At 43.0% G+C, this 23,655-nt stretch overlaps 1 protein-coding gene across 1 annotated transcript; it reads right to left on the bottom strand.

Annotated features, from left to right (window-relative positions):
• Nucleotides 1–3,528: 3,528 nt before the first annotated feature.
• Nucleotides 3,529–4,560, bottom strand: LOC146813326 (olfactory receptor 5V1-like). The gene has a single exon (XM_085614750.1). The coding sequence runs from the start codon at nt 4,558–4,560 to the stop codon at nt 3,637–3,639; it is 924 nt and encodes a 307-aa protein (XP_085470876.1). The 3' UTR covers nt 3,529–3,636.
• Nucleotides 4,561–23,655: the final 19,095 nt, after the last annotated feature.

The following is a 23,655-nucleotide window of genomic DNA, read 5'->3' as shown; positions in this document are numbered from 1 at the left end:
ATGGGCCAATAGGCTCACTATGGCCACCTCCCTTTGGGATACTGAACAGCTGGGAACTTTGGGGCGCACAAAAGGTTTTGACAAGTGGGATCTTATAGGTATCTCGCACATAAGGGACCTATGGGGGAGGGAGGGAGTTATACCCTTCCTGACATTACAGCAGACATAAGAAATGGCTGAATCAGAGCGCTTTCGCTATGCCCAGATTAAACACTCCCTGCAGGCAAATATCACAGTTGGTACGGAGCTGCCTGAGTCATCCCCACTCGAAGACCGGCTGCTCGATGGACACCTACCGGAAAAATGTATATCCCTCACATATAAAAAACTCGTTCATCATACCCCTGATCCCTTAATTGGTCTTCGAGAGAAATGGGTAAGGGATGGCCTTGAAATGGACGATGAGGAATGGCAGGAGGCACTCTCATCACCAAAGGAAGTGGCCATATCGGCTAAACTCAAACTAGTCCAACTCAAGATCCTGCACAGGGCTTACCTCTCAGAGAAGCAATTAAAGATTATGGGCAGAAACGCAGACGGGCAGTGTAGGAGACGGTGTGGGATGGAAGGCGGGTTCCTGCACATCCTTTGGGAATGCCCAATAATTAAAGACTACTGGAAAAAAAATTTGCAATGTATGAGCACGATTTGGGAAATCCCCTTATGCCCGAGGCCAAGAGATGCCTGTTGAACATCTGGGAGCCCACGGATCTAGACGTGAAGGGGAGGATATGGGCCACTCTGGGGCAGATGATTGCTAAGCGTAACATAGCGCAGGCATGGGGAGCCACCGTGCCACCGAAACTGAAGAAATGGAAGGAGGACATGGACTGGTGTATGTTGAGAGAGAAAACAGTCTATGTGGCCCGGGGGTGCCCCAAAAAATGGATTGCAATATGGTCTAGGTGGAATGTGTATCGGGGAGGACTGTGCGAACCCTCAAATGTCCCAACACCCGAAGAACATTGTATGATATAAATACCAATGCATGAACGGTAAGGTTGCCCGACATAGCAAAAAGTACTGTATTGCTGCCTTTAAAATGTGGTAACTAGTATGATGTACGACACATGTCACTGTAACGCATGACTTTGTGGTTTAAGTTCAATAAACAGATAATAAAAATAAAAAAAGACTAATTTGCACATGGCTGGGTTTTAACTGGAATGGCATGGTGAGCAAAAAAACGATGGATTTAGGCCCAGATGTCTGTACTGGGGTGAATGTATGACATTGTTATGCATGCTGTCCATCAATTGTTGTTTTTGCATTTATATAACTTATTATATCATTTTCCTCATACCATTTTCCTCTGATGATAAAATAAATTATTTTTAATTGACCTCTCTAAAAATGGTCTCTGAATCTAATCTGATTATTAAATCTCCTTCTTCTTCTGCAACTGAACAGAAGAGGCTTATAAATAGTCACCTTTCTCCTATTGCCTCATTAAATATTGTACAACTTAAAAAGCACTCCAAAGATCTAGAAAATCTTGATCAATGTAATAATCATTATGTGATATCCTAGAAGGAATAGTGTGGTCATTTCGGCTAGATTTGTTAGACATCTCTAAATCACTAAATCTCGTGATTGGCACACCTAATCTTCTTGGTATTTTATTCCAAATCATTTTCTAAGCCAAGAAGGATCATTATGTTTTTATTAGAATACACAGATTTAACATGAGAACTTAATGCTGATGAACAGATAGAGAAATGATCTTGATCTGTCCAAAACATCTGCATTTCTCTGATTCTCTCTACTGGTACCATTGCCAGAATAATAATTTCTTGCCTTCTTTCCTTTGCAAGACAATTGAACATTTATTGCAGCATCCTTCATCCATGCATCTGTACATTTCTTGATAATGGCAAATCTAAATCCTTTGAGGATCCTATAAAGTTGAAAAAATATATTTATGATTTCTCCTCTTAAAATATAAACACTTTCCCGCACACATTCACAATCTTTTAATAATATATTGCACCTGAGCCTGAATTTAGCATTTTTCTTCATTATATATGCTCCACTGATCATCTTCCTATGTCACTACTTCATGTATTGTTACTCTTCTTCTTCAGATCCGGGTTCTGTCTCATGATCTGCCAATATACTATTTTCCTCTTACACTTTGTCTTGCTTGTTCCATTCTTATTTACTATCTTGTTCTTTCTCTCTTATGTTTCTATTTCACACTTTTATATTTTTTACATGTTTTTTGAATAATAGTTACTCTTATTTTGTTATTGGTTATCACCTATTTTTATTTCGTTATTTTATTTGTAATTTACTGAACCCTGTTGTTCATCCTCATGTGTTTCCTACTCCCACGATTAACAGTGTCTCATGTAATGTCTGTGGATTGGGTAATCCTGTCAAGCTTCAAAAGGTATTGTCTTATCTTTCTAAACTTAATAGTCAATTGCTTTTACAGGAAACAATTGCAATGCATGTGAATCTCAAAACATAAAAAAGTCTGTTAATTGGTAATGTTTAATCTTCTGTAATTTGGAGGAAATGTGAATGTGCTATTTTGTTTAATAAATCACTGAAACATGCTGTGCTATCTCAAGAATGTGATAATGATGGTAGCTGGGTTTTCGTTAGTGTTAAATTGGATCAGAATTATTTCATTTTTTAATGTATAATGTCCAGTAAAAGTTTTAAATGAAAAGCACGATCAGTTTTAGGATCATAGATCTAAATTTAAATCTAAACCTGCTAAATCTAAGAAAGATAGTAAAACAACAAATACATCACGTTCATTATTTGACTCATGGCGATCTTGTCACCCAGATTTATTTGAATCATTTTTCCCCCTTTTCACTGCTGTTTAACCAGAATAAACGACATATGTGTCTCTCATTCTGTACTACATTACTCACTCTCCTCACACATAAATTCCATTTCCACATATGAACATGTTTCTGTCATCTATTGTTTTGATACACTTTCCGATCTCCCCAAAGATCAAACCAATAGTGATATAATAATTATCTCATATCTGATATGGATTTTATTACCACATTTAAATGTTTTGTTGCTCTCAGCTATCTACACTGCCCACACATTTGTGTTTGTTTTGTTCTTCTTCCTCTAAATGCCAGTTTACCATCCCCACAAAACACTACTGTTAAACATGATTACATTACATTATTTATTACAATGACTTCACTAAAATGTCAGAAGTAGCCATAGTAGCATCAAACACCCTTTGGCCGCTGATAACTTTTCAACATTGACCTATTGCTCTCACTTAGGGACGCCAAATACTCCTATTTGCTGCTGAGGAGTTAGAGGACGTACAAGGAGGTGAAACTACAGAAAGTAAACAAGATCCAGTCAACCCTGTTTACTTTTGTATACAACTGTCTTTATGGCTCCTGGGACCAGGGCTAGTAAGAGCAGGGCAAGGAGATCCAAAGGAAAAGAGAAGCAGCAGCTGCCACACCTGACTGCCCCTAATCTATGTGCATGACATAAGTGTTACAAATAATCACCCAAATGCCTGGCACTGAGTATTAAAGTTTTCTGTTGTACAGGACTCCATCCAAAGTTTACAGTTACATTTTCACCATAATGTTTTTAACAGCCTTGAAAACATTGTGGATTGTTTTGATACTGTTGTCAATACTACTTTTTTCTTGTCTTTCTGAGGACATTTGTAAATTCTTGGTTTTTCAGGGTATATATGATAGGGTTGCACAGTGGAGGAACAGCCGTGTACAGCAAAGCTAACATCTTGTTCTCTTTTATTGAAAAATTTGATGTTGGTCTCATGTATGTAGAACAAGCAGACCCAAAGTATAAAATAATCACAGTGAGGTGGGAACCACAGGTTGAAAATGTCTTGCGCCTCCCCTCCCTCGACTTCATGTTCAGTATCGCTGAGATGATCTTGACATACGATGCGAAGACAAAAATGAATGGTGTCAGTCCGAAAGTAGATCCAATAGCATAGTTCAGTATCTCAATACCGTGGATGCTGGTGCATGATAGCTTCATCAGGGCAGTGAAATCACAGTAGAAGTGGTTGATGGTGTGGGATTGACAGTAAGAGAACCCCAAGAGTATTACAGTGTAGGGTACAGGGATCAACGTACCACAAAGCCAACTCCCAGTTGCCAGCTGTATGCACATGTTTTTGTTCATGATACTCATGTAATGTAAGGGATGACAGATGGCCACATACCGATCATAGGCCATAACTGTGAGGATAAGGAATTCTGTCCCCACGAAGATGATAAAGAAATGTATCTGCAGCAGACATTTGGTGACAGAAATTAGTGTTCCTGTCTGAAAGAAGTGTATCAGCATGTGTGGGAAAGTGAGTGAGATGCAATTGATGTCAATGAAGGCCACATTTATAAGAAAGAAATACATGGGGGTGTGCAGATGTGAGCTGGAGTATACTATTGATATGATAAGAAGGTTTCCAATCAGAGTCATCATGTAAAGTATTGTAAATGTGATAAAAAGGGGAACTTGCAGCAGTGGAAGATCCGAAAACCCTATAAGCAGGAAATGTTCCTCTGAAGTCAGATTTTCTCCTTCCATTTGTCCAGATCATTGCGATTTGAAGGCAGGCTGAAATAAAGCACACCAACAACGTGAATGCATCTTTTGACTAGCTGGTTTGACTTGTAAGTTTCTATTTGTGGTCTTCTAAAAAGCTCCTGATTTAATAATTTGCCTATGTTCAAACATGCTAACAACAAATATTTTCTGTTGCAAAATAATTTTAGTGGGGTTTCATTTGTCTTTCAGAGATAGGGACACTATTTATTGCAGATGTGTGTGCCTAAAATTATTGACTCAGCTTAGATTTTCATGGAGAAAAAGGTATCAACTGCTTTATACTCTCTAAAATATTGTATTCTATTGTACCAATAAATCCACAACATTTAGATTTGGAGATAATTTAAAAAGTGTAATTTCTATTAGCAAAGGCTCCACCTCAAGAGTATTGAATAAAAAGAAGGTACACATGATACCATGATTCATGCTCACCAGCTGGTACTTGTTCTGGGTACAATACTATTTTCTGTGGTATGTCTTCACTCTGATTATATTTTGTTTCATCCCCGACACCACGTCTGAGTGTTTCAGTTTGTTTATTTACTTTTTTAAGGAAGATTTTATTTTATTGATTTTACAACATATTTCTCATGGCTGGTATCTGGGCTGTCTGACTCCCTCAGTCTCCTCTACTTTTGGGCTTTTTTTGGAGATTTTGACACAGGACACAGGTTCACTGATGATGTAATGGTCCTCTCTATCCAATATATTTCAAAGAATAGGCCATTGAAGCTAGAGTGTGGAGGTTGAATTTATCCTCCCTGCTAAGAGAGAATGGCTTGTGAATCAGTGTGGTCCAAAAATGGGAAGCAATAATGTTATAAGATGCAAATAAAGCAGGCCCAATGGATGGGACAATATTTAATGCTGGGTGCTGTACTGGAGAAACTCTTCTCAAAAGGATTAGTTATGCATAAGATAGCAGAGTTCCACGAAGGAAAGCATTCAGTCATGATGCACAATATAAAAGGGGACCTAGATTCAGCCATTAATCTATTTGTATCTGAGTTTCATCTCAATTATCTGAAGAATAACTAACTATCAAACTTTATTTTGAAAAGTTCCAAAGACAAGAAGCAGCTTCTGTAAACCAGGCAGAAGAGACTCAGATTTTGCAAGTCTCCACAGGCCACTTTAATTGACAATGTACTTTTCCAATATTTTCAAGCTGCATAACGGTAACTATTAATGCCTAGAATCTGGCTGGCCAGGAGGAGAGTGATAGTTATGTCACACAAGATATTTGGAAGCTGAAGGAATTTGAGTTCATCAGGTGCAGTGAATAGCAAAGCATCATTTATGGTTATGGCCAAAAAAGGGGCTTAATGTGCGGATCTTGGTACTTTCTGCACCAACATCCACATGTCTCGTTAATTACCTTACATTTTCCCCTAATATATGACGGTAGGTAACTTGAGTATGAATGTTAATCACTAACAATTTTTGATGAAACATTCCACCGCATCCTTACATTTTTAGTTAGATCTATTCTGGCTCAGAAAAGCTTATACACAGCTATAGATTTTATTTCTCATCTTCTTTTGAATACAGATGTGGCGTTTTGTCCTGAGAATCAGTTAAAGTGTAAATGGACATGTTTGTTATTACTAGTGTAAGAAAATAATCTGAACATTTACAGAGAGGCGTCTTGTTTGCAGAATTTCCTTTGCAATTCAAAGTCTAAAATCTACTTTTCTGGCTTTTTTAAGCAGAGGTGTAAGTAAGGCAGACAACCTACTTGGTGTAACGATTCCGTCCCAGGTCCGATACTCCTCAGGATTCGAGTGATGCCATAGAGGGTCCACCTCTCGACGTCCCAAACGCCTGCACTAATGGCACGAAAGGTTGGAGCAATCAAGCGAGGGAAGGGAAGGAAGGGAACAGCGGGGAGTAGAACCTGTAAAGGAAATAAACATACAAATACAAACTGAAGTATTAAAGCATATAGCGCTACGCTCATCAATTCTCGCTAGGGACACCAATTCCGTCCAGAAAGTTGGACTGGTGGTTCTTGTTTTCTCTTTGCCAGTATCAATATTGCATGATAAGCATACCAACAAATAAACCAGAACCAAGCCCAGGCACCTCACATGTATACATGAGCATAGAACAGCGGGAAAACACCACCCTCCTTTGTTTGCTGAGTGCCCCTACAAGAAACTGAGTGAAGTTATGACACCCGGACCCTCTCCTTAGTGCCTACTAGTCTCGCATTGGCCACTTTGAAGAGTCTCAGTATGGCACGAAGTGAGGAAATGGCTAGCGTTTGTGAAACAAATAGACGCTGGTCCGATATAATCTGACAAGTCCCTTATAGAGTTCCCCCATAGAGTTCCATGAAGTCTCGAGCTATTTGTCCATTGTGGTTTATGCACCACTCCTTGGACCCAAGCACACACAAAGAAAACTAACAATGTACCCCAACTGAAGGTTTTGGTGGAAGAGCGGACGGCACAGGCAGGATTCCCTGCATAGCGCCCAAGCTACAGCGCTCCCTGTTTTGCAAGAGACTGATGCGACCAGCAGGGAGACCCGCTATCGAAGGCCTCCAGTCCGAGGGAGAGGCACTGGCGCGAAATACCTGACGTGTGTTGCTCCGGTCTCGAAGCACTGAACACGGCTCTGGATTTCACCGATGTCTCTGGGGGAGTGAGTTTTCCCAACAGGCAGAGGGCTCCATTCACACAGCCCGCACCCTGACGCTTAGCCTGATCCTCGCGAGCTCCCCAGGTCCTCGTGGGTTATGCGGCTTGCATCGTAACTATTTAACCAATTCCTTCGCTTAATTCCCGGACTACCGCCCCACGAGTGTAGGTTTTCGAACCCATCGACAAGCCCTACCGGGCTGCCTCGGAATTCCTATCGGTTGTACAACACAGACCTGACTCGCCCTCTTGGACCAATCCTCCCTATTCTTCGCCGCTCCCCTGGCTCACCTATCAGCCCACACGGAATTTTGACATCCGTCGAGCCCAGGTCGTGACGGTTTTTGACGGGGCGCTTCATCCTAATTGTTTCCCGCTTTTTATCGCTGGCTCTATTTCTTGCCTATACCTCATTCCGGACTACAACAATAGGATCGTCTAGTTTTGGCTGGCGCGGCTGCACAACAGTTACTAATTGATTGGGTCATCCTCTCACTGCTTTCTCCCAGGCAATTATTTATCATTTCCTTGTCCTGAAGAGATCCCACTACGTGTTAAGGGATCGAAACGTCGTCGACAATCATTTCTAAACTCCAGTGTATTACAAAATTGAAATGTCGGAGTATGAAATGTTTTATTGACTTTTTGATAACAATTACCTTTGAGCACCAAAAAGTCACCTTTTAAAATCACTTGCCTGGGTACCGGAAATCGGCTGATTTCCTATTACCCTGCCACCAACTCACTCACTGGTTTATTAATTTTCTCACTATTTACAGTAATTTTTTTAGTTATTTTTGCATTGTCTTTAAACATAAAACCCAATTTTTCATTGAACTAATTGTGGCACTTTAATTTACTCGAATTGAATGGGACCACTGTTCCTTTATAATAATATTTACACCCTTGGTCCCTTCTGACTCCTAGGGTCTCCTTGTTCCTTATAAACGAGGGCAAACAATCAGCAATACGGCTCCGTTCTTCTCGGAGCGGGTTCGGGAAATGGAACTCGCCAATCCAGAATTACGCACAGTGTCCTGTGTGCGTCACTTCTCTTTTGTGCTCGCGGCTCCACCCACGCTATCTTCGGGCATTCTGGGGATCGTAGGCAATGCAGGCACGTGATGCCTGGTCCCTGACAGTAGGTTCCCATCCCGGCGCAACCTAGAACCGGGCTTGTCCGGGTGTCGGCGATAGAATGCCCGAACCCTGGCCTGGGCGTGCACGTTGTCCCAGGGTACTCACGAATCCTCTTCCGAGATATACTCCTTCCAGGATATTAAGGGGCAGATTTATGAGCCCCTTGCGCCACTTTTGCGTCACTTTTCCCATGTTAAAAGTGACGCAAAAGTGGCGCAAGGGGCTCATAAATCTGCCCCTAAGTACCATAGGTTATTCCCCCGATCCTTCGAATCCACAATGCATCGCACCTCATACTCCTGTCCTTCTTCTGTGGATACGGCCGGTGATGGCTTCCCCAGCCCCCCTTTGGCAGGTTTCAAAAGGCTACAGTGAAAGACAGGGTGGATCCGAAGAGAGCCTGGAAGCCATAGTTTGTAGGCCACTGGATTGATCCTCTTTACCACTCGATAGGGGCCTATATATCGGGGGTGGAACACGCTACGCAACTTGAAGTGGATCTTCTTCGTCGACAGCCATACCATGTCCCCTTCCTTGTACTGGGGGCACTCTACTTGGTGCCTATCGGCCCAGTTTTTGTATGTCAGTTTTGCCTTTACCAGATGTTTCCTCACCTTTGTGTGCCCGTGACGTAACGCTCACATGTGAGCTTGTACTGAAGGCTGATTGTCTGTTCTCCTTGGTAGGACGATAGGCAAAATCCGGGCATTGTAGCCGTAGTTGGCCGAAAAGGGAGAGACACCTATGGAGGTATGCGTCGCGTTGTTGTATGCAAATTCGGCCATCCATAGCAGGGCAACCCGGGAGTCCTGGGCCTCTTCCGCGTAGCTTCTCAGGTATTTTTTTACAGTTTGATTTAACCGTTCTGTTTGTCCATCAGTCTGCAGGTGGAAACTTGATGACACCGCTGACTCAATGTGCATGGAACGACACCAACCAACCCTTCCAGAAGGGTGCTATGAATTGTGCGCCCCTGTCCGACACGATGATCTGTGGGATGCCGTGTATCCGCACCACGTGTTGCAACAACAGTTGGGCTGTTTGTCCAGCCGTAGGTAGCGTCTTACATGGAATGAAGTGCCCATTTTCATTAGGCTGTCTATAACCACCAGAACGGCGGAACAACCCTGATCCACCGGGAGTCCGGTGATGAAATCCAGGCTAATGTTCTGCCACGGTGACTGAGGTGTGGGCAATGGAACGAGCTTGCCCCTCTTTGTTGATGTGTCCGTCTTTCCCCTTGCACAGTTCTCACACCTGGATACACAGTTCTTTACGTCTGGGACTGGGGAGGCCCACCAGAAGTGTATTTGTACCAAGAGGGTTGTTTTTTGGATGCCCGGGTGTCCTTGCTATACTGCAGCGAGTGCTTGCAAGACCTCGTCCATACTGCGTCCCTACAGCACTCCCTCTTAACCAGGTTGAGTTTCAATACGTGGGTGCGTAATTCAGTAACAATTCCGTCCCAGGTCCGATACTCCTCAGGATTCGAGTGATGCCATAGAGGGTCCACCTCTCGACGTCCCCAACTCCTGCACTAATGGCATGGAAGGTTGGAGCAATCAAGCGAGGGAGGGAAGGAAGGGAACAGCGGGGAGTAGTACCTGTAAAGGAAATAAACATACAAATACAAACTGAAGTATTAAAGCATATAACGCTACTCTCATCAATTCTCGCTAGGGACACCAATTCCATCCAGAAAGTTGGACTGGTGGTTCTTGTTTTCTCTGTGCTAGTATCAATATTGCATCATAAGCATACCAACAAATAAACCAGAACCAAGCCCAGGCACCTCACATGCATACATGAGCATAGAACAGCGGGAAAACACTACCCTCCTTTGTTTGCTGAGTGCCCCTACAAGAAACTGAGTGGAAGTTATGACACCCGGAACCTCTCCTTAGTGCCTACTAGTCTCGCATTGGCCACTTTGAAGAGTCTCAGTATGGCACAAAGTGAGGAAATGGCTAGCGTTCGTGAAACCAATAAACAACCTTGTTACATGCTGGACGTTGGTCTGATATAATATGACAAGTCCCTTATAGAGTTCCCCCATAGAGTTCCATGAAGTCTCGAGCTATTTGTCCATTGTGGTTTATGCACCACTCCTTGGACACAAGCACACACAAAGAAAACGAACAATGTACCCCAACTGAAGGTTTTGGTGGAAGAGCGGAGGGCACAGGCAGGATTCCATGCGTAGCGCCCAAGCTACAACGATCCCTGTTTTGCAAGAGACTGATGCGACCAGCAGGGAGACCCGCTATCGAAGGCCTCCAGTCCGAGGGGGAGGCGCTGGCATGAAATACCTGACGTGTGTTGCTCCGGTCTCGAAGCGCCGAACACGGCTCTGGCTTTCACCGATGTCTCTGGGGGAGCGAGATTTCCCAACAGGCGGAGGGCAAACAATCACCGATACGGCTCCGTTCTTCTCGGAGCGGGTTCGGGAAACGGAACTCGCCAATCTGGAATTATGCACAGCGTCCTGTGTGTGTCACTTCTCTTTTGTGCTCGCGGCTCCACCCACGCTATCCCCAGGCATTTTGGGGATCGTAGGCAATGCAGGCGCGCAATGCCTGGTCCCTGACACTTGGAGCCACCACCACTTCCAAAACCCAGGATAAGTAGCAGCGACAAATGACAGAGTTTAAACTGTTAAAATATATGTACTATCAGATTAAGGAAGCATCCGTTTGTCAATCATAGTTTGATATAAGAGAGTGTTTCTCTTGGTTTCCAAATTGTGTCATTTAAAGCTTGCTTGTCATTTTCTGTACTTTAAACTTGAGCAACATTTTATTGAGAAGTAGGATAGGCATGTGCATGTGATTTATTTTCTGTTTCCAAATACCAGTATGTAAGTGTGTGCACATGGTTATACACTGCCCAGTTTATAAATAGTATAAATTACTACACATTGCCTTCTTACTTTCCAGATGTCGGTGTCAGATCGGTTAGTACAGAATAACTAACCTGGCATGACCTGCTGAAAGGACAAAGGCATGAAGGTAGACCGACCACTCCCCTTGGTGTTTCAATTAGAGAGCAGATAGCACTGCTCCCCAAGAAGTGCACCCAAGGAAATGGGAGAGTGAATAACACAATAAACAGCAGTTGTGTAACCCTTTGCAACCAAAAGGAGCTATCCTTGCCGTCTCTTTGGAGTTCATTCCTAGGAAAAGCTTATGCAAGGAGCCACTACCACAGTACCACAGGCAGTTAATAAAGAAAAGAGACAGGATGGATTAACGAAATGCTCCCATAGCCAATCACACTATGTTAAACATACAGTTACACATCCGTAAGGAATCACTTGCATGCACTGTAAAGACTGTGAATGGAATTGCAGAGTAATGAAAGAGTTAATAATCATAACTCCAGGTTCATAGCATAAGAAAGTGATGATAAATCTCATTGCTTTCGTTGGAAATAAACCTTATCTCGAAAGCCCGGAAATCCATGAGAAAATTGCAGACATCAATAATGCAAAGAATATATAGATAAGCACCCACTCTGAATCAGGAACAGTCAAAAAATGAATACTGTAATGTTATGTGTGAAGCGCTCTCATTCAAACTGCTAGTACACAACTTTTGCTCCACTGTGTGGATTGTTGGCTTCCCACTTCTCTTGGAAAGTTTAGCGCAGTTAGGAACACCTGCCATTTGCTCTGTTCTGCGGCAATCTGACCCAGTGGGGCCCCAGGAACAAGCATGCTGTACACAGCGAGACGCTGCTATCATCAAATAGAAACAGGCGGTTAATCCCCAGAAGCGGCACACCCCTCTCTCAACTAGACTAGATGGTAAACCCCTCGGAGATCAAGTTTCGCAAATATAGAGGCCCCAAAATTTGATCCACTAACACTGGAATGAGGGGCAGAGGGTACCGATTGATTTTTATCCTTATTCTGTTGATGGCGTTGTATTCAATGCAGGTTCTTAGATCCCTTTCTTTCTTTGAGATAAAGAGGGGAGAAGATGAAGGAGAGGATGATGAACGTATGATTCCTGTAGCTAGATTTCCCTGTATATAGCTTTTCAGGTGTTGTGTTTCAGGCTCTGTCAAGGCATTGACCCGGCTGCACGGTATGGTAGCTCCTAGGACCAAGTCGATCCTACAATCATACTCCAGAATGAGGAGGGAGCTGACTCACTTTTTGTTTATCAAAAACATACTGATATTCCATGTACTTAGGAGGCATTGCTATAGTACAACAAGCGTGCATTTCTGTACTCCCCTAAGCTTAGTGTCTGGCCGGATTATCGGGACTCAGACAACTGTCTGAGTGTTACTTGGTGTAATGCTCTCTACTGTAAGGTGAATCCATAGACACTGAGCATGCTGCCCAATGAACTCTCCGATCATGCAATGTGAGTTACGGAATACCAAGGATTAAACGGAAGTGAGTCGCATCAATATGATCAAACTGGATTGTTTCAAAGTGCTCACCCCAGACTACATGATTATTGACTGGGTATGGTACCATAGAGCACCTGAGGTTAGAGCAGAACCATCCACCGGCTTGACTGGTTCTAGAATGGGTTTCTTTAAACATGATATGCCCATTTCCTAAGTGTATGTTTGTTCGATAAAGTTTCCAGTGGCCTCTGAATCCAGCAGGGCAGGGTCCTGCCGTAGATGCTCATCCAACAACCATTGTGTTACACACACATTCAAATGAGCCACGGTAGTTTGGGCAGTGTTGACAAAGACTGGTGAGATCGCTAGCTCTGCTTTTCCTGAATAAGGGACCTCCTTCTTGTTCGGAAACATCAGTTTTCCTCACCCTCTCCTGTATTGCTTTCCCTATGAACCACTGTTTGGGCTTTTGTCGGTATTTGCTCATCCAAGGGACTAGTTCTTGCAGAGCAATCCTTAATGAAATGCCTACTCTTGTCACAACACAAGCAAAGTCTAAACTTTCATCACTCTTCAGTAGACAGGGTACCACGGATGTGATTAACCTGCATTTGTTCAAACCCATTGGTATTATGTACACCGTGCTCTGTACTGGCTCTGGAATGAGGGGCTCCAAATCTCAATTCTCCTCGATGGTTGTATCCTCTTCTCTCCTGTAGTCTATGGTTGATGGGCACCATCAATTCTATCAAGACCTCACAGGAATGGGATAGCTGCACAACTTGAGTCAACACGTCCTTCAGTTCACTACGTAAACCCTGATAGAACAAAGACATTTGTTTCTCCACAGATCAATCTGTCTCCAGTAGTAGATGGTTAAACATAGTGACATACATGAGCAGGTCTTGGGATCCCTGTTTGAGGGTGTTTTCACATTTCTCCACAGAATGTGTTAAAGTTGTACAACAAGGGATCGTTTCTTTCTATCAAGGGAATAGACCAGTTGGCGGCATTGCCTCCTAGGTAGGACAGCACAAATGTAGTCTTAGTTTGCCCTTCCAAAAAACCTGTTGGTTTGCACAAGAAATGGAGTTGACACTGGCTAATAAAGATGCCTTAATTCTTTGGGTCCATTCAAAAACGTTCTGGTGGAACCAAAGGTATCTGTGGGGCATGAATCACGTGTTTAGGGGAGAAGTATGCCTAACATGACTTTGGGGACTTGTGGAGGAGAATAAAACCCCAAGCCCTGCGCCATCCCCCCCAGTGAGGGTATGGTTGTATGATCAGAGGAGGTCTCTGACGAAGAAAGGGGGATTGGTAGGGGGGTTGGTAGAGTCCACGCTTTTATATGTGCACATCCCCCTTTGCTATGCTCTGAATGATCCTTAATAATAAGACGTGCCACCTCTCTCCTAACCATTCCTAGTTCCATCCTCAACTCCTGAGTATCTACGTGTGAAGTGTGCACATCTATTTGTAAATTTGCAATGGTTTCCAATATAGTACTGAGAACTGCATCGTAATCCATCCCCCAGACCAGCGAACTCGCTTGCTATTCTGTCAGATTGGTTAGTACAGAATAAAATACTAACCTGGCAAAACCTGCTGATGGGGACAATGGCATGAGGATAGTCTGGCCAATCTCCTTGTTGTTCCAATCGGAGAACAGAAAACACTGCTCCGCAAAAATCACACCGAAAGGAACGGGGGAGTGGATAAAGAAATAAACAGAGGACTGGTAACACTTTGCAACCAGAAGGAGCCTCCCTTACTGTCTCTTTGAAGTTCTTTCCTGGGAACAGCATATGCAGGGAACCAATACCACAGTGTGATACCTACAATTAGTAAAGAAAATGGATTAACTAAATGTTCCTCCAGCCACTCACACTATGTTAAACATACAGTTACTTATCCATAAGGAATCACTGTAAAGACTGCTTTTTTTGGAAATAAACTTTGTCTCTAAAGCCTCAGAAATCCATGAGGAAACTGCAGACATCAATAACACAAAGAATACAGAGAAAAGCATTCACTCTGAATCAGACAAAGTCACAAAATGAATAATGTAATGTTATATGCTAAGCGCTCGCATTCAAACTCCTGAGACACCTCTACCACCAAATAGAACACTTGGTTAACTCCCAAAAGTGGCACATCCTTCGCTCAGGGAGAAGAAAAATGTTCGGGTCATGGGACACATGACAGTGAATATGCCCTCAAGCGGCTGGACGATTCTTGCCATCAGGTACTCAAAAGAATATCAAGCACAGTTGCACAATAGGGGTGTGTTTATATAGCCAGAGAATCAAAGATGACAGCCTCTGTTATTCGATGCTCTGTTCTGCCACATCTAAGTCATTGTCAGAGGTGAGTGACCCTTCATTCATAAAATGTATGGCAATTACATGAATGTATATTGCTGCCCTCTGGGGGAACTGTACAGGGAAGTATATTGCTGTGTATAGAACTTCATAACAGTCTGCCTTATTTGCTGCACTTGTGATATATCTCTGTATTACTCTTAAATGAATAACAAATAAATTGTGTTATTTTTGGCTGTCAATAGCAAGAAGAGGTCACAGATTCTACCCTAGTTTAGCTTTCCATCCATAATGTTATACACCACCACCATTTTGATTTCGAAGTTTGTGTATGCAGTTAACTTCAAATAGCTTGTCATATTTTACAGTTGTTGTTCACTTTTCATTTGCAGAACCTCCACCTAAGCAAATAGAAACCTTAACAAATGTGCAGAAGAAAGCAGTATTTAAGACAATTCTTACTGGATCAGGAAGGGGACTGTCCAGAGATCTTGTGGGCTGCAGAATTTGCTCATAATAATGCTAAGAATGTCTCTACCGGGTATTCACCTTTCTTTCTAAACTATGGCAGACATCCAAATTCTTCAGTAATTGGCAGGCAGGTTATGGTACCGGCAGTGCAAGATGTAGTGCACAATTTAACACAAATTCATCAAACAGCTACAGAGAATTTGTTGAGGGCCCAGTTTTACAAATTGGCAATAGAGTTTGGCTAAACACTAAAAATCAATCTTAGGTTAAAGGGAATTGTAAGTTCCAACTTCGATGTGTGGCTCCACACCCGATTGAAAAGATAGTTAACCCTGCGACTTAACATTTGAAACTATCAAATAGGAAAATAGTGCATCCAGTCTTTCATGTTTTCTTGTTGAAAAAGACATCACCAGACTTGAGGGTTACACTACCTCCAAGACAAGTGCAATTAGAGTCAGGAAACAAATTTGAAGTCAAGAGAATTCTGGACTCCAGGAAATCAAGGGGTAGAATCTATTATTTGATTGACTGGAGAGGCTATGGACCTGAGGAGAGAGCTTGGGAACCTCACTCTGATGTACACGTTCCACGATTAGTGAAGGCCTTTCACAAGAAGTTCCCAAAGAAACCTCAACCAGAAGAACCTTCCTTGCAAGGTGGTACTGTAATGATTCATGGAAGTAAGAGAAGCACAATATGTGCAATGGTTCGTAGAAAAACATACTTAGCAACCCAAAGAAGAGAATCCCGTCCTTGGAGTAAATTATGGAATGTTAGAAACTCCAAGATGGCCGACATTTCAGATGCTGAGCAGTACTAGTCTTTTTCCTCTTGTTTCAAGATTCTATTTGGAGCGCACCCCTTATAGATTCTGCGCACTTCACCTGAATGTAATTCCCAGAGACGCACCGTGCCAGAGCTGCTCTGTCGGTGTAGTTAGTCATAGTCGTGTGCTCGAATTTCACCGTGGTTAGTTTTCCGTTCGTGAGTCTCTAAACATCTTGTTGCCTCCTTTCCTGTTACGGAGTTGAGTCCTAGGAGCTTGCGCGGAGCTTCTTATTCAAGTACCCAAGCTCCTCCTCAAAAGCCTTGAAGAGTGTCATTAATCACGAGTATGCTCAGTGTTGTTTCACCGTAAGCTATTCCTTGCCGTTTGAGGGTGCGCATTACTCGTGTTCTGTCTACACTACTCTCCCATCTCGCAAACAGAATTTCTTCATCCTCATCGTCATGGAGTGAGTTCCAAGTCACCGTAAGCTGAGAAGAAGCATTGAGCTGAGTAATTTCAAATCAAAGTAATTAGTAATCCAAGTGATTAGACTGCATATTGTTACGTAGAAAATAAGACTGTTTCTTAACTCTTGAATATATATTGAGAATTTAGAAAATTGTGAGACGGACTTAACTTAGTCTGAAGAGACGCATGAATTTCCTGTAAGAAAGCATTGAACCATTACAATATTATCATAAATAGAAGAGGAGCAATCGCCTTAGATTATTTGGGTATGAACAGTTGCTATTGGGAATGATATTTAATGAAAGAGAAGAAAAGAGTTAGTAAACAAGAACTAATAATTTTCATGTTCTTAGTTTCTAGACCTCTACATCCTAAGACAGAACATTAGCGTGGAGGAGAATAAAGAGGGTGCAGAAATCAGATGTCCAAAGGCAGTCTCTTCTTGTTGTTCATGATTTTATCCAAATCCCCTTTCCATTCCAGAAGGTATTCCCAGACGCTATAGTACTACAAAGCATCAGGAATGTTTCCGAAGAGGGGCATTGGGAACATTAATCTTTCTGTTCCTGCACAAGAAATAGGTACGGGTTCTGACAAGATGAGGAAATATGAATTTTATGATCAATTGTGTCCCCTATCTTAGACCCCAACGGCTCCATGTACATGCTACAAGTACATGTATGTTCCCTCCACTTCCAGCTATGAAGACGCAAATACATATGCGTCCAACGTTAACATGTCCTCTTTCAGATCCACCATGAATGGGTCGGATATTCCGTTCCTAAGTATGCCTTGCCACCGTCTTTATATGGTGTACTTTTCACGTTTTTCAGCTCTGGTGAGTTAGGCCCTGAATTCTGCCATCGAGCTTTTCCTGCTTTCTGCCTCTGAATGCTCCAGCCTGGACCTGCATCTGTATCCATGACCTTTGTCTTACTTCCTGCGCGGCTAACGGTGCCTGGCCCGGCCTGTTGCCTGCCAAGACTGTATTCAGCCTTCAAGTTATCTGCTCCGCTCCTCGAGAAATACATTCCTGTCTAGTAGTTTAGGTAAACATCCTTCCAGCTACAGAGCAAAGGGCCCGGCCTTACTGTCTCCGTGCAAGTAACTCATAGCTCCTGTTACCATGGTAGGCCCATGACCCCTCGCATCTCATGTAGACACGTAGACGCTTATACACGCACTAGAAGTCAGTATAGGATAGCCTCTGCCTGAGAGACCTTTCCTTCCAGATAATACAGTTCCTTAAACACAAGATATTAGATACGATTTGGGATTAGGTTGTTCTGACATCCCAGACTTCTGTCTCCTCATGTAGGTCTAAATGTCAAGTCCCCTTCACCCTCCAGTTACACGTCAATCACACGTCATGCTGCCGTGTGCGCATCTCTGTCATGTATTTCTGCTGACTTTGCAGGATTCTCTTATGGATCCACCCACCTGTGACATCCTCAGAATGACGTTTCTAGTACACGCCCCTATGCACACCTATTGTAACGCCTTTTTTCATTACGTATGTGTATTTTTATCTCTCTTCTCAACTGTTACGCCTCCTGCATATGTCTTTACTGTAATGCATTGACTATATATATGACAACCTGTCAATAAAGTATTGCTCTATCCCTTCCCGATCCTTCGTGGTGACGGAATCCGATTGCCTGGTTCGAACCAATTCCTTTGTAAGGAATAAATCCCCTTTTAAAACCTCAAATACCACGGATTCTGCCTCTTATTTTTACTGAGTTATTCTTATTGAACTTTACCGCATAAATTAAGTCTAGGTAATTTAAATTTACCACATAATTGGCGCCCGAATAGGGACACCTCCCCCACCCCACGCGCCGGAGGTGCGTTGCAGACCCGGTCTCCTGCCACAGCCGGACGGACAACTACGCGTACCCGCAGGATTTCCTGTATCTCCCTCAGGCCAACGGGGGTGACTAAGGCTGCGATCAACACCCAGATGAGGCGGTGAGGAGTGCGGAGGATCCCGACCAGAGCCTAGCTGAGAGAGCAAGATCCGAGGTATACAGAGGCCCACCAGATTCCGAAGTTCCGAAGTAACTAAGTCACGAGTCGAGTCCAGTCCAGTTTGGTCTAGTCCAGTCCAGACTTTCCGAGGCCTTCTGTTCCGTTCCGTGCTTCCCGGTGAGTACCGTTGCTGGGGACGCATCTAGACGTGCGCATTGGTTTGTGCCGGTCAAGACGGGTTTGGGTACACAGATCCGGTCTGCACTGTTTTAGCAGTGTATCTGTACTGTTTAGCAGTACATCTAGTATTATGCAGTTAGCTAGATTTATTCTAATTATTATTGTTCGTTTTAAAATGTTTTAATATGTTTTAAATGTCGTGGTATGAGTGATTGTTCGATCTTCATTACTGTGTTTATTGTATTAATTGTGTTCAAGTCCGAGTAAGAATCAGGTAGCAAGGTTAAGATGCCGTTATTCTCAAAATTAAGACAGATAAAAACTAGAAAAGGGATACTCGAGGAAGCCGTTCCCGTTCCACCTAGGGACACTCCAGGGTACTTTATGTACCATAAACATGGCCTAGATGCCGTATTATATCTCGATTTGTGGGTGGACTACACCAAGGATTTAGCAGAGAATCAGAGATGGCCCGCCGCTGGGACATGGGATGCAGATTGCATCATGAGAGTAGAAGAAGCATTATGGAAAAAGAAAGCCAGACAGTCACAGAAAGATGCCATTGAATTATGGCGTAAAGAATCACATAGACGCACAGAGAAAGCACTCAGAAAAGAAGAGAAAAGTAGGGAGGATTCAGACAAAGCCCGAGAAAACGAATTAATTGAGGAAGGTATCCGAGCAAAAGCAGAACAAGTAGACAGACAACGAAACACTCTTATGAATGGTATGTATCCTCTTCTGGCCGAGGGTTTACCTAAGGCCACCCTGGAAGTACCAAAAGATCTGCCACCTCCATTGCTTCCGACTAAATTGCACCCCAAGACCGCAAAGGACATTTTTCTTTCTTCCTATTTAGACGATGTAGCCCCCGAATATGTTAATGCTCCGCCGCCACGCACACCACCTGCTAATGACGCTCGACCCCGAGATAATCTGCCCCCACTTCTGCAGCAACATACTCCTCCGTCCGTTCAAAACCTTCCGCCCGTTCCTTCACTTCTCCCTGCACCTATTCTTCCTACCTTACACCCAACGAATCCTTTTGGACCTGGCACCTCAGGAGGTGCGACAGGAAGTTTTCATACGCCGCCATCAGCGCGTCGATTGACTTATAGGGATTTAGCACACCAACGTACACCTCAAACAGCGAATTATGACATATATAAAGAGCCTCTTACAGACTGTAGATATGATCCAGTACCCGGTAAAGATGACAGAATGATGCTATCATCAGTACGTCTACGACGAGTTGCGAACTATTTAATGATATTACCAGGAATGATTGATCATCTAGACAAAATATATCACTTTGTCCAAACAGGGCAAGGTCCTGAAAGTATTGGCGAGGCCATGGCATACCAGAAAGTGGACACGCAAAAACTGTTGTTACGCTTCTTTATAAACTGCCTGATAAGACACAGAGATAGGCCAGGTGTAGACGCGGAAGAAATGAAAGCACTTAACAAATGGGGTCAGAATATAGCTGACGGAAAACATGATAAACAGAATAGTATAGAAAGTATGTACCGAAGGATCAGAAAAACAGTAGAACAAATATGTGAAAGAGAACAGCCGGAAAGAGAAATAGATGCAGATAAAACCGAGTCCTCGGGGGAGGAGGAACGCCTAGAAATGACAACAGGACAATTACAATTACCAGCTAGAGAAATGATAGCTTATGTAGGTAAGTGAAGATCCTTTAATAATTCATTACGTCCGATACGTCCAGAAAGTAAGAGAATTTTTCAAGCAGCCATGTCAAATCCAAAGACCCCTGAACACTTATTTCAGGCTACTGATAGAATACTTCAAGAACGAATGGGGTACCATGTACTCGATTCTATGGATGAACAAGAATTAGCCAGGTCAGCAGTACAATGGGCTGACAGTTCTGATAAATATAGTGATGATGCGCTAGTACATACGTTTTTGAATCTTTCACCAGACGAACAGCGTTTAGCTGGTACGTACATGATACAACACCTCCTTATATTATATAAAGGCCAACACTCCGATCCTGGTCCCCTACCTGATATACTGATAGAACTACTCATGAATAAATGGAGAGGTCTAGGTACCGATCTAATTAAAGTAATTCTAGAATATCGACACAGATATAGTGCCTTTTTGTGTCCAGAGCTTGATCCAGCTCCCTCCATGGAAAGAAAGACGTATTACATAGACAGACAGAATCCCTTACGCGAAGTGCACCCAGTTAGAAATGACGATAATACTTTAAGACGCGTGTTTGTGTACACGCCTATAACTAAAATAGAACTATTGGAAATGAAAAAATTAGTGCCCAGTCATGACAGAGATCCAGCAGGTTTCCACGGTGAAATAAAAGACATGTTACTCATGGGTGATTATACCTATCCTGACATTATGAAAATATTGAAAGTATTATTGCCTGCCGGTATTTACGAGAAACTCAAAGAAAAAGAATGGGAGGTGGGAGAACAAAAGATTGATTGGACAGCATTAGAAAACGAAGAAAATGCCCGAACTGCAGGCCTAGGGCTTGGGGACAAAACTAAAGCATTACCAGGATTATTAGTACAAGTATTGCCACGTTTATTAACTACGAAAAAGGAAGACTGGGGAGCAATCTCAGCTTGCAAACAGAAACCCGATGAAGACACTAGTGATTTTTATTCCCGATTTGAAAAATGTTTTGGTATTAATAGCGGCCTGAAAGCAAGTAGCGATTCATATCCACATCTTTTTGTAACGAAACTAGTCGAAAATTCCTTGCCCCAGGTTAAGAACAGAGTATTGAAAGTAGAGAGCTCTTGGCAAGCTAATACCCCGTCACAAATGTTACAAATGTTACAGTACCACCAGAATAGAATTAGAGAAGAACAAGAACACGAACAAAGACGTATGAAAGACACAAAAATGAAAATGCTCGTCGCCCAGTCAGTTCCAGCTGACAGTCATAAAAAGGGTGCGACACAGTCCAGTAATTCAGCGGTTCCTGTTAAAGGGACATGCAACTATTGTAAACAGCCAGGTCATTATATAAACGATTGTGCAGTTCTGAAACATAATATCTCTACGGGTAAAACCAAGGAGAGACCGCGTCCACCTAGACAGGATCAGATCCAACAACAAGTACCTCAGAATGTACAGCCTATGCCAGCTTCACAACAGACCGTAGCAGTACCACAGCCACAGCCTAGTGTCGCAACACAAAACACGACACAACAGATGTACCAGTATGCACAAAATGACTATCCCGATTATCAGCGATACACATGAAACAGCCTAGAGAGGGAGGTTGGCTTACCCCTTATTGAGGTTCCTGTAGATCAAGAGGGTCCTTATGTACATAGTCAAGTATTAGGGAAAGACAGAAAGTTTTTAATTGATACAGGGGCAAGCAGAACAACTATAAGTCACGACGAGGTTCCAGGGGCACCCCTCTCAGGCTCACAGAATGTTTCCCTTGGATTTTCAGGAAAACCTATTGTTAATGAAGTATCGCAACCTCTTCCTCTTGCAGTTGGTCCATTGACACGGACTACAGATTTATTGCTTACAAAATCATGCCCAGAAAACTTGTTAGGTATAAAGACACTGAAAGCTCTAGGAGCTGTAATATGTTGTTCCCCGGAAGGGGTACGACTATTTTTGCGTGACTTTAAAGGTCACTACGTATTTAGAGACATGGATCACCGGTTACAGAATGTCCCTGCACATTTATGGGCACAAGGCCCCACTGATGTAGGTTGTATGCATATTACACCATATCGAGTCACACTCAAAGCAGGAGTGGTATTACCACGAATTCGACAATACAAGTTACCTCCAGATGCTGTAGTGGCTTTGCTGCAAATCATTGACGAGCTCATTGCACAAGGAGTGGTTGTGGAAACCGACTCCAATGTATGTAATTCTCCTATTATTCCAATTCTTAAACGAACTGATCCAAATGCACCCCCAGTTTATCGATTCATTATTGATCTGCGCGAATTGAATAAATGCATTGTACCACAATATCCCGTAGTTCCAGATATCTCTTCATTATTGACAGCTATTGATTCAGAAGCAACGTTCTTTACTGTAATTGACCTCAAGAACGCCTTCTTTAGCGTCCCAATAGATCCGGAAAGCCAATATTTGTTCGGATTTTGTTTAAATGGACGAAGCTTCAAATTTGCACGCGCACCTCAAGGATTCACAGAAAGCCCCAGCATCTACAGCCAAGCACTGAAAAGACAACTTGACAGTATCCACATGCCTGTTAACACTACCCTGCTTCAGTATGTCGATGATCTGCTGATCACCGCCCGAAGCGAACCCGAGTGTGAAAAAGCATCACTGGCGGTTTTACATTTTCTGGCCGACAAGGGGCACAAGGTGTCCCCTTCGAAGCTGCAATTCTGTGTTCAGCAAGTTGTGTACCTTTGGCACTTGCTGTCCAAGGGGGGGAGACAGCTCACACCTGACCGCATCCAGTTAATTGTAAACATGCCACCACCCAAGACACAAAAGGAGGTGCGGGCCTTCATAGGTCTCACTTCGTACTGTAGACAATGGATTCCCCAATATGCATTTCTAGTAAAGCCACTCATTCAGTTGACAACCCAGGAGGCAGCGACTTCGACTGTCCTCCCTTGGACTCAGGCACATACACAAGCTTTTGAAGACTTAAAGAAAGCCTTATGTCAAGCACCTGTTTTAGCGACACCATGTTACAGTAAGCCTTTTACACTTATTGTTACAGAATGCGAAG

Source organism: Triturus cristatus, chromosome 7 (genome assembly GCF_964204655.1).
Source record: "Triturus cristatus chromosome 7, aTriCri1.1, whole genome shotgun sequence".
In the NCBI taxonomy this organism is placed as follows: domain Eukaryota; kingdom Metazoa; phylum Chordata; class Amphibia; order Caudata; family Salamandridae; genus Triturus; species Triturus cristatus.
This window is presented reverse-complemented; position numbering and strand designations above follow the sequence as displayed.